Consider the following 18,088-nt stretch of genomic DNA (forward strand, 5'->3'; position numbering starts at 1 on the left):
ATAGAGCTCCAAGGAGATTATGTTGAAAAATAAAAAAAAATTTACCCAAAAAAAATTGTTTTTATACTTCATTCTAAGGACATATTGAACTACCCTCGTACTATATGGTGGACACATATGCTCAATAATTTAGGGGTTGTTTTTGGGGCGTTGTGGAATATTAATGTGGGCTTGGAAACATAATATGGGGTTTTGTAAAGGTGGCGCTTGTGATTAATGTTCATTTGAAAATTTTACAGCTGTTTTACATGACATTTTGGAATTGTTGGGTTGAAAGTGATAGGGTTAAATTTGAGGGGTTGTTCAATATTATTGATAGGCTTAGAACATAATGTGGGGTTTTAGAAAGGTGAACCGGGGCTTCTGTTTTCAGCTTAAAGGCTTTGTGGCTGTTTCACATGTAAACACTTTGGAATTCTTTCGTTAAATTGGATAGACCCGAATGACGCATAATTTCGTGGAAGAAATTTGTTTCACATTCGGAAGAATACATTTAAAATGAATTTGGTCTATAGACATTATATCAAAAACATTTTAGGTAAAGCACAACTAATATGCCCATTGAAATAGTGCTTAGATATTGGCATTTACTACACGATACTACTTTACGAGCAAGTTTGCCGAAAATTATATAGTAACGTTCATTCGGCATGAAAATTACATGAATGAGTCATTCTTGGCCTAGTGAGCATTCGTTTACTTGTGGAGTTAAGTATCTGCGGTCAGCAAGGATTGCGAGGAGAGAAAGTTTCGTTTAATATATACCCGTCGGACTCTCTTCGTATCCTGTGGATACGAATGAATTCTGTGGATGAAAATATAGTAGTTTCTTGGATTTCGTTAGATCAATAAGAAAAAATAAACGAACTTCATGGGAAAATATGTGTACTCTTTAGATTATTTATCAAGAGGAACAATACAAAATCACCCCTGCGTTTGGCTGAAGTTTTACAATTGGCATTTCTCGAAGGTTTTCAGGGCTATTATTATTTAGATTTCTTGGGTACGCTTGCTTTTTTTGTTTTGTTAAAAGCCACGCGGATTTCATCATTTACCCAACAACCTCAAAGTACCTTCAGACATTATTTCTACAACCGAAGTACCACAGACTTCAGATGCTCTGTCAAATATGACATCTAATATTTAAAACCTTTGAACCTTAGGTAACCATGATGAACAGCAAATGATATTTCAGATAAATTAAAGTATATTTTCAATTTAGTAGGTAAATTATCAAAATTCCAGTTAAAGCTATGTATAAAAACTTACAGGCGATCTAGTTGCAAATAGTACACAAACATTTCGACAAATAGGCATGGTTGACGCCTTAACGTGGAAAAGATTTAACGAATAAAAAGAGATTGAAATGCTCAAATGTGTGAACGGCCCAACATTCTTTCCTGTGGTCTTAGATAAAATGATAAATGGCATCCGTGTGGATATGAGGGTAACAAAATAAAAAGTACCCTATTCCAGCGATTGAAGAAGTTCCTAAACTTTCAAATGTGCCAGGCATTTCCTGCGAACTTGGCGATATAAAAGATTCACGTTTGCAACAAATTCTTCACTTAAAACAGATCATAGAATGACGGATCGGCTCCCGTAAGGGCACGAAGAAGCCTTTGTATGATGTTGTCATATTCAGAAAATGTACGAACAAAAACGCCACCAAGAACTCAGAAATGCCATGGATTTTTCATGAAAATGACTTAACCCTGAACCCATGTGCAACAATATGTGATGTCTGCGAACAAAGGACCCGAGGCACGAGTTCTGATTTTACCAGGACGGGCGATCGTAGCCGAGCCCCGTTTCCGCCCCAAAATCACATTCAACCAGGAGATTCCAATCCAAACTCTGGATGCCCCCTCATGTACCCCTCCTTAAGACTTTCCTCTTCCGACCTACATTTTTCTTTGAACAACTGAAGCTTTGGAGATAGCGACTAGTTGTGCCAGATGTAACTCTGCAATAAAGACGCTGAGTGAGCTTATCCTTTCGTAGCCTAAGGGAAGGTTCAGTCACCTCAGAGAGAAGAACACGAATAGAGGTAGGTCTAACGCACCCTCTAACTGCACCCTGTTCAATGTACTAAGAACGGAAAAACTCGGATTCGCAAAAAGTGGAGCACCTCATTAAAGATAGGCTCAGACGAGATGCCGATGAACCATTTCTATTAATCGCGGGTCAGCACCCTAAGTAACTCTAGCCGTAACGTAAACCACGCAAACTGCCCGAATCGCAATTTAATTGATGTGAGGAACTCAGAAAAGCCTCATATCAAGAAGTATTCCCAAGTACAGAAGGGTGCCTGTCAAAAGAACACGTGTACTTCAATTGTGCGGAAGAGGTCTACCTGAACCAATCGGCCCCTTGTGACGACTCAAAGCTGACTTTTGGGAAGAGAGATGGGCAATCCGAGGCTTGTTAGCCAAGGGGTAAGCATCTCGACCACCATCTTAAAAAGAATCAAAAATGCGTTAATATGTCCACCCCTTATTGTCACAAACAGATCATCTGCATATTTGAAAGGTTTTATTTCCTCTAGTATATAATTCTCAAACGTGATTGATACCATTCCTTGTAACTCTCGGCTCAACCCCGTCAGCAGAGCAGGGCAGCTTACGGCTCCCTGCTAGAAAAGCTGTAAACTTGAATATTCTATGCAGCACCCCCGCCTCTTTAAGGCTATTGATAAGAATAGCGGGAAGCACAGATTAAAAGGTCCCCATAACATCAATAACGAAAGCTAGTATAGGTTCTCCATCCCCAAGACTACGCAGAATATTCCCAGACACCGAAGCTACACAATCCAGTACAAACCTATCCCTCCTGAATCAGAACTGACATCTTAGAATCCACGCATCGATCACCACAAAAAACTCGAGGTGACGCTGAATCAACCTCAACTTGCCTATAGTACACGTGAGCTACATTATATTCCTATATCGTCAAAGTTTTATTAATTTTATTTGTTTAATTGAAATAGGATTTGAGCGAAATGTTAAACGGAGCATTGTGTGGATCAAGCCCAATCAATTGAAATCAAATTGATCGAATTGATCAAATCAAGCCATCCTGAAGCCTACACAGAACATGAGAATTAGGATCTATTAACACTCCCGTATTCCTAGAATCATTCCTCGACGCCAGAAACAGAAAAAATAGAATAGGAAATAGAAGTAGGTGGCAGGGCAGAGGTAGAGAAGAAATGTGTTTTGGAGAGGGCAGAGAATACGATAAATGAGAAAGTGGGAGAGTGTAGGACTGAAGAGGAGAGAGTGGACAAGAAAAGGATAAGAGCAATGGAGTTGAGAATGGAGAGAAAAGAGAAGGCAGATCGGAGGAATAATATTGTGATAAGAGAAATGAAGCTAAAAAACGGGAAAAAATAGAGGGGTGGGAGCGATGCTACAGAGCATAGGGTGGGTTAAAGGCAACGTAGTAAAAGTTAGGCTGAAAAGGAGAAAGGAGAATGAAGTGGCGGTGGTGGAATTGGAGAGCTGGGAAGAAAAGTTGTGGGTAATGCGAAACAAAAATGGGATAAAGGATAAGAAGGTTTTCATCCATCAATATCTGACGAGAAAGGAAAGTGATTTGCCGAGAATGCTGAACGACAGGGCTAGGAGGAAGAGGAGTGAATGGAGGGCGGTGAAAGTAGGGTATCAGAAGGAGACAGAAATTCGCAGTGGAAGGGAGGACGGAATCAAACGATCAGCCATTAAGTTAGTGAATAAAAGAGGAGGTTGACGAAAAGCATGGTGAAGCAGAAGGGTCGTTAGGGGAGAGGTTGACATGGACGACGGAGGCGATAGAGAAGTACCAGAAGCAGTTGGGAAAGGTAAGCTTTGAGGATGAACGTAGAGAGGAGTACGTAGAAATGAGGAATGAGTTTAGGTTGATGCGTCAGAAGAAAGAGCAGGAAAAGGAGAAAGATTTGCAAGAGGCGTTGAGAAGCATTAAGATAGAAGGGAACGTGTAGAAGATAATTAATATGTTTAGGAAGCGTTAGATGGGGATAAGTGAGAATATAGGGAGTGCGGAATGGAGAGAATATTTTTAATATTTATTTCAGGGCTCTGATACACGGACGAGAGATGAGGGGGTTAGAAGAACGATAGTGATAGATGGAGACGCGATGAATGACGAGGAAATAGACAAACAGATAAAGAAGCTGAAAAGCTGTAGGGCAGGAGGGCTGGGCGGTATAGAGAACGAAGCCTGGCTTTTGGACACACAAAAGGTAAGGTAGAGGCTGAAGGAGTTAGTGAAAAGAGTATAAGAGGGGGAGGGCGGATTCCCAAGAGGGCGGAGGGAATGGTTGATCGTACCAAAGAGAGGCCTGATCAGGAGGGTGAGAGAGGTATATGAAGGGACGAAAGATAAAGTGACAGAAGAGGAGGGAATCTCGGAGGGTTTCTGGATGGATAGGGGTTTGAGGCAAGGGTGTCGGCTTAGCCCAACGCTTTTTGCAATTATAATTGTGGATATGGAGAGTAAGCTAGCGACCGGAATGGTATAAGGGGTCAGGATATGGTCACTCGCATATGCAGATGACATAGTGTTGCTAGCAAAGAGCGAGGAGGCTTTAAAGGAGATGATGAAAAGGTTGAGAAGTTACCTAAATAAAAATAGCTTACAGTTGAACGAACAAAAGTCCAAGCTTATAGTGTTCAAGAAAGGAGGTGGAAGGGATACTAGACGTGAGTGAAAGTGAACGAAAAAAGCGATACAGGAGGTTCAAGAGTTTGTGTACCAATTTTTGCTGTTTCGGGGGAATAGGAGAGTGGATGGTCATATGGAAGCGGAGTAAGAAGGGCAAATGTGCTAAGGAGGCAGGTGTGAGGGCTGGGAAAGAGGTTGTTCGCAGATGATTTGGAAGGAAAATAAAATTGTACGATTCGCTAGTGATGAGTGTCTTATTTTATGAATTGGATGCGTGGGGGTGGAAGTTAAGTGAAGACGTAAATAGGATATAGAAGAGGTGTGTTTAATGGACACTAGGGTTGGCAAGGAATACGCCTGATTTTATTTCAGGAGGGAAACAGGAAGAACGAGTTTAGGGATTACAACGGGAAGTCGAGCGTGTAGATGAGGAGAAATTTTTTGAAGGGGGAGGAAGTAAGCTGGTTAGAAAGCGTTGATGGAAGAAGGAGAACAGACGTAGGGGTGGGAAGGTGGATGTTGAAAGGCAAAGATATTTTAGAACGAATGGATTGCAGATGGACGAAGTGAGAAGGATGCACGAGGAAGGAAGGTATATTAGATGGTTAAGAAGAATAACATGGAGAGAGAAGGTAGAAGGGGAGGAGAGAATAAGGCAGGAACTTATAACGAGGATGACATGAGGATACATGTAGGATTATAATAGGTTCTGGCTTTCTAGAGAGAAGAGGATGTGTGAATTATGCAGGAAGGGGAATGCAAGAGTGGAGAACTGATTAGAGGAGTGTAGAAGCGGTAAGGAGTAGGATAAGCATGGAGGTATTGTCGGATGAAAAAGGGGACGAAAGGGCAGTAGCATGGGTGAAGGGGGTGTTGGGTAAAATGGAGAAGAAGAGAAGGAAGAAGAGGAATGAAAAAGGAAAGATTGTAAATAGAAGAGGAAGAAGGTTTAAGAAATGGGTGAATATTGTAAATATTAGAACAAGGAAGGCATGGCTATAAGAGCGATCGGTTTTACAAATAAGCTGTGGATGGGTGTTAGTTTTTAAGTTAGTTTGAAGAAAATTGAAAAGAAAATGGAAGTATAAGCATTTCAATTTTTCAAGGCCATCAGGCCGAAAGAATAAGCGTTTATCTATCTATATCTTGCAGTCTTGGCCGGATAATATGAACTGTTAGTAAGGTTGATATACACCCCCCACCCCCATGCCAATTATAAGAAGGAAATAATCTCAGGTATTTCTGTGCTTCTTCCTAACTATAATAACATCATTTTAATTATTCCGCCAGAAATCAGATCGAAATCTGTAAGGATTCGTAGAGAATACGAGCCGAGTCCCCGCAACGACCGCACGATCGGGCAAATCTCAGGCCTGTGCAGCGAGTGCGTCACTCGTATTTTATACGTATTATACGACTACGCGCGTTTGGAGCTCCCGATTCCACAAAAACGATTTCGATTAGTTGATATCGGAATTCATCAAAATCGTTAGGATTCGCATGAATTCTTTCATTTTGTTCGATGAATTTCATGTAAATCCTTATTTGGAAAACCCGTCGTTAGGCTCCTATAATGACTCCTACCCTCGACCTGCGCGAGGATCTCTTTGATGATAGTAAACTCTCCTTCACAGAAATCTCCCCTGTGTCCCTATTGCACGCAACTTTTGAAAATAGCAGTCATCCGTCCTGATTCCAAGATTACAAAGCCTTCTTCACCTAATGACTTCCGCCCTATCTCTATTTAGAACGCTCTGTCTAAGCCGCTTAACCAGATTGTACAACGCCAGCTGAAGGATTTTCTGGATGCAAATAAATAAATGGATCCTTTCAATACGGCTTTAGAGCTAAACGTAGCTCCTTAACAGCGTCTCTTAAATTTGAAACTGATTTATTGAAACAGAGTTTCGGTTAGACTGGTTAGTAATTAGATAGATTATTTTTAGAGGCCTAAAACCAGTGTTTGATGTTAGAATACGACAAAAGTCGGTGTCTATTTTATTGCCCATAAGTAGAGAAACTACTATACCTTAATTAATTTTCCTAACACGAAATTAATTAAAAACCCAGTGAATTTTTTATAACTTATTTTTCTCACGTTTTTAATTAATTTCGCGTTAAAAAAATTAATTACGATACAGTAGTTTCTCTACTTATCGGAAAACTAACAGACAGACACCTCTGCCGTATCCTAACATGAAACTCTGGTATTAAGCCTCTAAGAAATATTCTATCTAACGTCGCTTAAATTCACTACCGTTATTAAACAGACAATGGACAAAAAAGAAGTCAAAGTGGTAGTTTTATTTGATTTCTCCGAAGCATTCGACTCGGTGAACCATACCCTTTTACTTTAAAAACTGAAGTCTTTTAAATTGTCTGGTTTAGCTATTAAATGGTTTGAGTCTTATGTCAGCAATTGGTGAGAAAATATCAGGAATAGCAAGGGAGACTTAATCTACAAGGTACAGCCTGGGTAATGTCTTCTCTAGGTCCTACAACATGCAGGTGACATTAAACTCTACCTATTAGGACCAGCGTCTGATCTGGAAAATATGCTAGGCTTGGTTCAAATCGACGTAGAATTCGTGGCGCATTGGGCTGTGACAAACGGGTTCATGTTTAACACGATTGCACACGTAACGAAAATCTCGAAAACACCTTTAGAATCTTATAACAGCTACATAAAGGAAAGACTCCCTTCCTAAAAGTGAACACATCTCTTCAGATCGTCAGAGAGCTGGGTTCTTGATGGTAGATAAGAGAACGCAATTTTTCATGGGCAAGTTACTATACTCCATATTGGAAGATGACTGTAAAATGATTTGATGAAACAAATCAATCCTTTCTTCGACCGTTGATATTTATTGATTTCAAATCGTAGATTTCAAATTATTTATGTCTTACGGTCCAATCGTAAATCGAAAAAATAAATATGAGTCAAAAAAACATGTTCTTCGAAACTCAGATATTTATTTAATAGAAAAAACTCCTTTCAAAACTTCCTGACGTTTCAGTACACATGCGTACCTTTTTCAAAGGTTCTTAAAACTGAGTTGATGATAGTTTAAATAGTCAAACAGATCAATTTTTAGTAAAAAAAAAAGGAACATTTCAGTCAATAGTTTTAAGAAAATTAATTAAAATTTAGTCCTTTTTTGAAGTCTCAAACAATTTTTTCGAGACTTCAATCGATTACAACTACATTTTTTAAAATTGTACGAGAAAACAAAATTGGCGTAGGTTAGGACAGACGAACTTTATAATATATAATATGATTATTAATTATTATTATTAAATAATATAATTTATAATAGGTTAGTTCGTCCGTCTATATTGTTTTCTCGTACAATTTTAAAAAATGTAGTTATAATTGATTGAAGTCTCGAAAAAATGGTTTGAGACTTCAAAAAATGACTAAATTTTAATTAATTTTCTTAAAACTATTGACTGAAATGTTCCTTTTTTTTTACTGAAAATTGATCTGTTTGACTATTTAAACTATCATCAACTCAGGTTTAAGAAACTTTGAAAAAGGTACGCATGTGTACTGAAACGTCAAGAAGTTTTGAAAGGAGTTTTTTCTATTAAATAAATATCTGAGTTTCGAAGAACATGTTTTTTTGACTCATATTTATTTTTTCGATTTACGATTGGACCGTAAGACATAAATAATTTGAAATCTACAATTTGAAATCAATGGAAGATGACTCTCTGAAGATGATTATTTACCTTTGTTGATAGAAATCCTAACCAGGCAAGATTCGTGATAGACGTTTAGTCCGAAAATTCCCAACACATGGAACTTGCAAAATACATAGATGGCTCATGATAACGTGTGCCCGCATGTGGAATAAACTTCCACTTTACTAATAAAAGTTACACATTGAGAGTAGCTGTTTCGAGCACATACATTCTACGGCCGTTTAATTTTAACCCCTTGCTATTTCAAGAACCGCAAAATACGTATACACTTACGTTACGGTACAAACCTATCTTCAGTTTTTTACTGATAAATAAATTTTTGCTTAAATAAGCTATTATTTTTATTTTAGGTTTGCTTCACTAAGTTCAGAGTTTATTATTCACGATTCTTTTCACTTACTTTTTTGGCGTTCTCTGTCTACGTTTAAGGACCCTATATGAGTCCCTATTATATTATTTCTGTTCCTTACAGGGCTACTTAGCCCAACGAACTTTTGAAAAAATTACAAATAACCACGCCAGGAATTATTCGAAAAATTCGCAGCAGGACTTCTCTTTTTACATCTGGTGTTCCCTGATAGGCACTCGTAAAGGGAACAGGAGTTGTTTACATTTTCTAAGGGAGGACTATTCTGGACATTAGAGGAACTTCTCTTGAGCCTAACAAAAACATCCCTTCCACTTACCACTATATTTTTACGCGGAAAGCGATACCAGTGAGGCTCACGGAAATGGCGAGTACAGCTGGATAGTAAGTAAGTGGAGTTGGCTTTGTTAGGCCTTTCGTTCCACCTCCGAGTGCGCTTACCGTGCCAACTGTAGATAAACATGAGAAGAGACTTGAATAGACCCGCTGAGTGGATCCGTTGGGAACTGATATTTTCTCAGTCGCGCGTTGTAGCCCGTGTATTTGAGGTGCTTCAAAGGACTCGGGGTTTTGCAAGATCCAAAATGCGTTTACAAGGATAAATTATTCCATGTAATATTTTTATCGCATAATACCAAGGCAACTTTACAGGTTTGGACGAAGAACTTCTTCCAGAAAACGTTCTGTTGTTTAAAAATTGAGTGTTCTTTTGCGCCTGAAACCAGCAGGACTCGAGCTATTGCGTACGCTGGGTTGCAGTCACCGGGTCTAGCTACAATACCCACAGCGATTTGCGAGAAGACTGTCCTCCATGATGCATTTTGCTAATACCCCAATGCAACGAATTATACGAGTACGTCACCAGTCTCGCGCAGTGCCACCTGCAATAGGCCTCTATCGGATGGAGGCAACAATTCAGTTGGGAGTAGCAATAGGACCGAACCGAGGCGACCACCAGGATTGTCGAGAAAAGATTCAAGTCTTCTGGGAACAAGTATATGGAGATACTTATCAGGTAAATAAGACGCTTAAAATATCTCACTCTTTCGTAACTTTTACCCAAGGCAATTGCTGCAAGGTCCATAGTAGGAATGTCCACTAATGACTGCTGAAGAAGTGAAGAAAGTTATCGCTGGAACTAAGTACTTTTCAGCGCCAGGGCCAGATAAAATCAACAAATTTCGTATATTTAATACTTTCTTAAACGGACAATCCATCCCGCAGTGGTTAAAGGAAGAGCGCACGATACTGATCCTTAAGAACAGATGTTTGTTAAGTCCAAAGAACGACTCCATACCGTCTCTTTCGAGACGGTAAAGAGTGCAGTAGTTGAAGAACGTGGATGCAAGAGATGGCTTGCAGGTTGCAACGAGAACCTGTTAATAGAAAGATGTATTACCCATGATTCCTTCAGGTATCGACGCAATCTGTCAATGGCTTGGATTGACTACCGGAAGGCGTTTGATAACACGAACCATGAGCTACAAATCAAGCTCCTCGAGTGCCTGGAGGTGTATCCAAAAATAGCGAGATGCATGAAAGAGCTTATGCGCTTGTGGCCGACAAGATTTGTCATAACATCTGACAAAAGACAAGTGACTAGCAGCTATGTCACATACGAGAGGTGGGTCTCCCAAAAAGAATCTTTAGGTTAGGTACTTTTCAGCAGCCCCCTCTTGCCCCTGTGTATCCTGCTCCAAAGCAAAAGCTCTGAAAAACTATGCGTGGTCCGCCGAACAGAAGAGAATTAAAGGTTAACCACCTTTTATACATAGCCGACCTGAAACTCGAGAGGACCTTAAAATCCTTGTGTCGGCGGTAAACAGGTACTCTAAAGTAATCTACAACTAAAAACATTCATCCTCGGTACATTGATAAATTAACACCAGCAATATTGGAAGCATAGGAAGCATGTTTTACGATTTAAAAGTAATATCTAAAGAATGTGGGTACGCTGATTCTAAAAAATGTTTTTTTTTTACATATAATGCATATAAGGTTTATTTTCGAAAAATTCGTTCAACGCTACGAAAACAGATATCATACATTTAGTTGGCATTTTAAAGTACTTAGGAATCTACATTTATTCGTAAACCGATGATTTTCATGTAGAATACAGAAAGAGATTTTTCCGCAAAATCTAAAAAAATCTTCTAAAATATTAATGTAAGGATATTGTTTTTTTTTCTTTCAGTTTTCAGGAATTTTATCTTATTCCTTCCTTTATCATCGACTGAACTCATAGAACATACCCGTAATGAAAAATTTTAAAAAATGTTTTTTATTTACACTTTCTGTCATTAAATTACAGGATTTAGGCAGATAACCTTTTTTGTATGGTTTTCTCATTTTCCGTTTCACTAGTGCACCTTTCTGATTTTCTAGTCAGGTACACCTTAGACTCCAGTCAATGGAAACACAATAAAGGCTTTAGCCTACAAAAGGTCTGGACAAGACCAAACTTGGAAATTATTTTCCTTTTGGGGATCTAATCAAAACCCAATAAACGTCCCACAAATCAAGCTCCTGCTGACAAAATGGCGGCAAAAATCTTTTTTATATTAATATTATATCATTATATATGTATAATTAATACACTCTCGAACGTAAATGCCTAAGTATATATGAACTTATCGATATGCATGGAATATCTACATTACTCGTTTCCGCATTATTTCTTAGAGATTCGTTTTTGAAGACGGCAAGCAAAAACCAGAGAAAATATTCTTTAGACTCCAGAGTTTAGATCTTTAGAATAGCTGAAATTTGAACTTGCACTATTTCCGTTATCATTATTTCTCAATGATGTAATGCGAAAGTGCGTCAAATCTTCTCTCTACAAAGCTTTCTCGCCTCTAACAGATGATATGGATTTTGGAAGCAGCATCCATGCCATAGATGGTGAATTTTTATTACATAGATTCATATGGCATCGTAGCGAATCTTTTGCATCAATCTGTGCGAACTGCATGCAGTACGTTTAGGCACATACTGGTGCAAACGCTATTGTTTGGATGCATATCCACTTGATGCAGCCAGCAAGAGCACAAAAAGTGCTGAAAGATTTCATCGCTCAAAAAAACATACTTGTACAGACATTCACTTTAAAGATTCGATGGTGGTAACTATCACGCAAGAAAATTTCTATCCAACAAAACAAATAAAATGCGTTTGACCTCAATGCTAAAGAAAAAAGTTCGAGGATTATATGCTTCTCTAAAGAAAACGAAAGAAGATGCATACACATTGATCGTCAACACAGCGATTAGTATGTCTCCATCGTTTGACTCGGTATTCATCACAGGTGAAGACACAGATCCTCTTGTTAAAGATAAAGCAAAAAACATATACTTCTGAGACGCATGCAGTGGCAGTGACAGAACCTTTGCAATTTACGTTAAAGGCAAACTGAAGTTCATGAATACACTGTGAAAGAATGGACAATTGAAGAAGGATCTAGAAATCTGTAGACCTCAATGCAAATCTTGAACTAATTACTATTTCAGGAGAAGACTTCATCCTTGCAGTCTACGGATCTTCCCTAGAACAGACCACTTTTGCCTCTCTGCGCTATCTTCATTTTCGACGATCAGAAACAAAAAGTCAATTTCATTTACAGTCATTGCCACTGACAAGAAAAACTGCACGAGAACACTAGTTACGCACCCACCATCGAGTCGAAGCATGGATGGACAATAACAAAAATCCAGAGGACTGGAGATGGCAGCGAAGTAAACATGGACTTACTCCAGTCACAACCCAAGAAGATCCTGCTCCAGAGGAATTGTTGCAGTCTATTTCTTAGAAGTGCAAAACTGTATGCGGTTTAAAATGTGGATGCAGAAAAGCACGTTTGAAGTGCTCTATTATCTGCTCGTTCTGCAATGGAACCTCGTGCGAAAAACATTCAGAAATCCTAGGAGAATCTGACAACAATGAAAATGAAGAGAAACTTGTAACAGTCGACACACTAAAAAACTTACCAGCATCAATGAAAGAAGAAGAGGGGGAGAAGGAAGAAAAAAGAAGCTGAGGAGGGACTGAAACCGAAACCTTAATTAACATAAAACAAAAAACGCTACAATCAGACTACCTCAAAGGTGATGTTGAAACGAGGTTCCATACACATCGATATGTTCATACATACTAGCGGTAACAATAAATAATCTTTCAAATTTCAAGGTAAAATTTGACATTCTTTGCAAATTGCAAAAAAAATCCGATTTTCTCAGTTATAAATCGAGAACTAATTGATATGAGAAAAATTTGTTTATAACAAAAGTAATAGGAAATTGTATGCTCTACATTCTATACAGCCACTTTTGCTCTAAAGTGCATTGGAAATGTGATTTTTGTTGCCATTTTTTTGGCAAGAGCCTGACGTGTGGAATATTGTTCAGGTTTTGATACGAGGCCCAAAATGAAAATAATTGCTAACTTTGGTCTTTTGTAAACTCAAACAACATACTGACTGGACTATTGTGCAACACGCCTTATATTTACACCGAATCCATGGTCAACCATGGTACTCATAAGAAAAGACTACTGATTATACACCCCAGCGGTTGCACCCAATCTTTCAAAATATCTGTACTAGCATTCACATACAATATTTTTGTAGTACACAAAGAAAATCGATTTAAAAAACGTTTATAATAAAGAAGACTAAATTCTGACTTGATGCTGGAGCGAATTATACCTGTTTATGCGATTTTCGGACAGTCACTGTCAAATGACTACAGCTTCGTCAAAACGCCCCTCTTGCAAAGTCAGTATGTGGATCAACCAAGATTCAAACTCGCAAACCCAAAAAGATATCTCACAAAAACTATAACTTTCGACTAACGTTACACTAAAAAATCATTTTTGCAGGATACGAGTACATTTTACAAGTTTAGAAAACTTGTAAAATGTACTCGTAACAAACAATTTAAAAAAAAAAACTAATGAAGATTACAGGGTTTAAGCAGATAAAATGTCATATATAACTGTTTCTCTAAGAAATATACATGATAAATAGGCTATAAAATGTAAAAAATCATTTATTTTAAAAAGGACGTTACGATTTTTTTTTTAATTTTAGGCTTTAAATAATCGGAAGCCATCTCCAAAATAAAATTCCTAGTATGCATGGATCAAATGATACAGCCGGGTAGCATGCACAAAATTTCCCAAAACTTAATCAAATGTGGAGTTAGCCATTTGAAACCATACAATAAAAAAAAATGTTTCTAAAATTTTAAAACGTTAGCCACTATATTGTACAAGTTAGTGGGAGGGGGTAACGTCCATTTTCATTTTCATTTTTTTCTCTGTTTCAACCGTTAGAAAAAAAAACTAAGAAAAACTAACAGGACTTCTTTCAATCATTCTTAACGAACACGATTTATTAAAATGTCTGGACGGGAAAACTCAAAGAGCTATTATTGTAAATTTTTTCAGAATTTTAAATTTGGGGGATCTTAGTGTAAAAAATTAAAAACAGTCATTTTCTCATATTCCAACTCCTGAGACCGATTGATACATGAATATGTTCATATCGATCTTTTTTATGACTGATTTTTGTTGAAAAAGGTAATAAATATATTGTACAATACTAATCGCTTGTCAGCCAAAACCGTACTATGCGTCATTTAATAAGTTTTTTTTTTAATTTCCTCGCTCCTTTTTGAAATGAATAAACACATTTCAACGTCAGCAGTGATTGTTAATAGTACTATCGCTGATCGTACCGAAAAGTTTCGAAGGTAGTTTACTACTTAGCATATGGTCGACATTTGTCGAGAACCATCAGACCGGCATAAATATTGAGATTAAACTCTCAATAAACACAAAACTAAATCAGATAAATACATGAAACTTCCAAAAAATTAAGAATCTCAGTACCACGAATAATCATTGTATCTTTTCTGTTACAGTGTATACATACATCATGTGTATATGGGAAATTCCGTTTTAGTAGCGCCGTCAAATATTTTGATTTATCAATAATTGGATAAAATATAAGGTATTTATGTGAAATGAACCTACAAATCTCACATATGTGCTATATCATTCTACAAATAGTTACATGACCATGGAAAACATGTGACTACCATTCATTAATTATTAAATTTTGTACTGTTTTGTTCTACAAAATTTATGCCGTCAAATTTTTTATTTCTCATCTTTCAAGTTCGTTTATCTTATGAAGAGGAATTAATCGCGACCACCCAGATTAATTTGCCTCTTTTTTCAGTTAGTTAGAACAGTTTACATATTTTGTCCAAAAACGTGATCGGTATGACAGTTTCAGTTTTACATGAAGCACATTCAAAATAAACATTATATAACCGATATCCCAGCTGTGAACTAAACTACATAGAGTAACTTTCATGAAAAAATTAGGCATTATTCTTACGTTATAATAAATTGATATTTAAAGCAAGTAAATTCCTATTCTGCACGAAAAAATAGTAAGCTGTAAGATGTATAATTTCGCACACTAAATATGAGGTTTAAAGCATACTATCCACGCCGTTAAGTAAAAATCAATCGCGCATACAGTTTTTGTCAGGTCTTGAGGGTGTGAATGTGTGTACCAAATATGAAAAATGTGCAGTAAACAATTTTTATTTAAAGTTGCAAATCTAAAAGTTCTGTAGAGTTGGAATATGTAAAAATTATGTTTTGAGCTTGAATTTTCCGCCAAAAAGTTTTCAAAAATATGACGCACGTTAAAAATGATTGAAAGAAGTCCCTAACTCATCAAATATGGCAGCTAACGTTTAAAAAATGTTTGAATTTTTTTTTTCTAATTATATGCTTTCAAATGTTTCACTCAATATTTGATTCTCTTTAGGGGCATTTGTTACATGATTACCCGGCTATACCATTTCTTACAAAATAATGCGGAACGGACTTTGAAAAAATAAAAAATAATTTAGCAATATTTTTAATTTTACAAGGAGCTAAAGTCATTACATCGCCTCAATCGGATGAGAAAATCATAGGTTGATTTTAAAAAGCTAAATGACCCTGGTAGTTGTTAATTTCAATTTTATACTGAAAGTTCTAACCTGGGTCGCCTTGTGGGTCTGTATCCCGCAAAATATGCACTTCCACGACTGATTCCACGAGTAATTCCTCGATATCCTCGTACTCCCCTTGGTCCTCTGTAAAAATATATTTATCAAACGCAATGTCGTTTTCGCATTTGTAAACAGAATTTTGCACGAACTAGGAAAAAAACTTTTTGTTAGGGCAAATGTTACGTATGATTATACTTCTCATACGAATTTGTGATACGAATAATTTTATGAAAAAATTAAAAAATTTGACAACACTCCCAGATTTACGTATTCTATACTATTATATAAATCGAAAAAATAGTGTTGAAAGTAGTTCGAATATTTATACTTTAAAGGAAAAAGTCTGTAAATTCTCTGAAAATTGTCTGTAACTTCGGGAAATAATGAATTAATTGATTCTGATCATAACTTCTCATGGACATAGACCCCAATAACAAAGTATTCAGGCATTCGAAGCTCCAGAAGGTAGCAGTGTGTTATTCTCGTACTTGTGATGATCCATAACTACAAGTATATACTTCTTCACAACTGTAGTGGTATGCATGTGTGACTGAGTGTGAACAAGAAAAATCATGCGCGGGTAGGCTTACTTGCTGTGTGCACGACTAAGTGGGGGAAGGGCAATGTGTGTAGATGTGTAGGGAGGGGGTTCCTTGGGAGCTTATTGAGAGTCAGAGTGCAAGTATTTGTATGAAGAGAGGAAGTTAGTATGGTGTTAGCAAAGGGTGGGGGGAATATATATTAAATGGGTAAGTGAGAGCAAGTCTCAGCAGAAAGAGCGTGTATTGGTGAGTGCGATTGAAAATGCGGAACAGGAGTTGAAGTGTGGGTTGAAGTTAGGGATCGTTAGCTTTATGTTGTATAATGTTTTATGTGTCGGTAAATACATATGAGCTTTAGTTTGAGGGTTGGAAACCAATGAGTATTAGTACAAAGTTCTTGATTTTTTGTTAGTGTGATACGATATTGATACATTGTATGTTGGTGTGAAGGTGATGGTTGTGTTGTTTATAACTATATAGGGTAAGGGGGGACAGCGCCGAACAGTGAGGCAAAGGTGACTTTTCTTAGATGATTGCTATTATTTAAGAATTTTAGGTCTACTTTTCATTAAATAAATATATTTGATTACAGAGATGGCGCTACTTACCAAAATCTTGCAAATTGACGTTGAAGAAGAAAAATTAAACAGAAAACAGTTTTTACCACAAAAGAATGCAATATTCGCTGACAGGTATATAAAGTTTTCAACATTAGTGACAGTACTTACAGCATAAAAAGTTCATATTTTGACAGATAAAACCGATGAGACCGATGCGACCTAATAAAAAACACCTATCTCACGTGGGTCAATTATAAATCCCCTAACTGTAACGGACCTCTTTAAAAACAACGCATCTGTAGCATGCAGGTTCTAAACCTTGTAACTTTACTATGCCTGTTTAAAAACAAAGTAACTCGATTTTTCCCTTTTTCAGTAGAGCTCATTTTAATCGTCACAATTCTGTTTCGTTTCAAATCGAAATGCAATCGACGGAAATGGTAGACTCAGGTTACGTTTTTTTTTATCGGGATAATATGAGTCAAAAACTACTTACGAGTTTTGCATTTTATTTTTTTTCAGTGAAAACAAATTTTTTGCAGTCTTGTATTTAATGCCGAATTGTAGATCTGATTCTCCTCAATATAGTTATCTAATTTTTGGAAAATCGTCAAAAATTGAGTGATGTTGTTTTTACATAGGCTCAGCAAAGTTACGAGGTTTCATACTTGAAGGTATACAAGCGAACGCAAGAAATGTCACCGAACCCCCTACCCATATAGCTTTTTGTTTCTGCAAAAAATATGAACTTTCATTTTTCAAAAAAAAAAATCTTTCTCCTCTTCAAGACGCGTAATTATAATAATTAGACGTAATTCAAGCCCAAAATGTATTAAATCTCATAAATAATTAAGGCCTGGCCAGGGGGGCAACCCCGGCGAAAATAATTTTTTACAAGTGCTTAGGTGAAACGCGTATCACAAGTTTCGTCGATAAATGCTTGGCAATGTAGAACAGCCACTTATCTTGTAGGCTACATGGAAGAAACTATTGAATATTATTATTCTCAATCTGGTTGATATACAGGTTTCTTATATTTGTACGGTAGAAACATTGCGTGTCCGTTTCTAATAAAATGTCAACGAATAAAAGGTTATATTACAGCTATCTCTATTTTCATTCAAAATAACTCAATTCTTCTTGCTCCACTCCGTTGGCAGGGGGTGGGGGGGGGGGGGG

The 18,088-nt window shown here is 37.1% G+C and overlaps 2 protein-coding genes across 3 annotated transcripts in view; one reads left to right on the forward strand and one right to left on the reverse strand.

Annotated features, from left to right (window-relative positions):
• The window catches only part of LOC117171586, a 90,024-nt gene extending 72,894 nt beyond the window's left edge, over positions 1–17,130 (forward strand). Inside the window, exons 3-4 of one of the 2 annotated variants that reach the window (XM_033359032.1) lie at positions 14,656–14,744; positions 16,942–17,130. In XM_033359032.1, coding sequence (XP_033214923.1) covers positions 14,656–14,696 — 41 coding nt within the window. In that variant the 3' untranslated portion in view covers positions 14,697–14,744; positions 16,942–17,130. The remainder of the gene's footprint in view (positions 1–14,655; positions 14,745–16,941) is intronic. The other variant, XM_033359030.1, reaches the window with a different exon arrangement.
• Positions 1–18,088, reverse strand: part of LOC117171585 (polyadenylate-binding protein 2-B-like) — a 113,553-nt gene that overhangs the window by 18,979 nt on the left and 76,486 nt on the right. The window contains exon 6 of the mRNA XM_033359029.1: positions 15,796–15,891. Coding sequence (XP_033214920.1) covers positions 15,796–15,891 — 96 coding nt within the window. The remainder of the gene's footprint in view (positions 1–15,795; positions 15,892–18,088) is intronic.

This window comes from Belonocnema kinseyi, chromosome 4 (assembly GCF_010883055.1).
Source record: "Belonocnema kinseyi isolate 2016_QV_RU_SX_M_011 chromosome 4, B_treatae_v1, whole genome shotgun sequence".
NCBI classification, from domain to species: Eukaryota; Metazoa; Arthropoda; class Insecta; order Hymenoptera; family Cynipidae; genus Belonocnema; species Belonocnema kinseyi.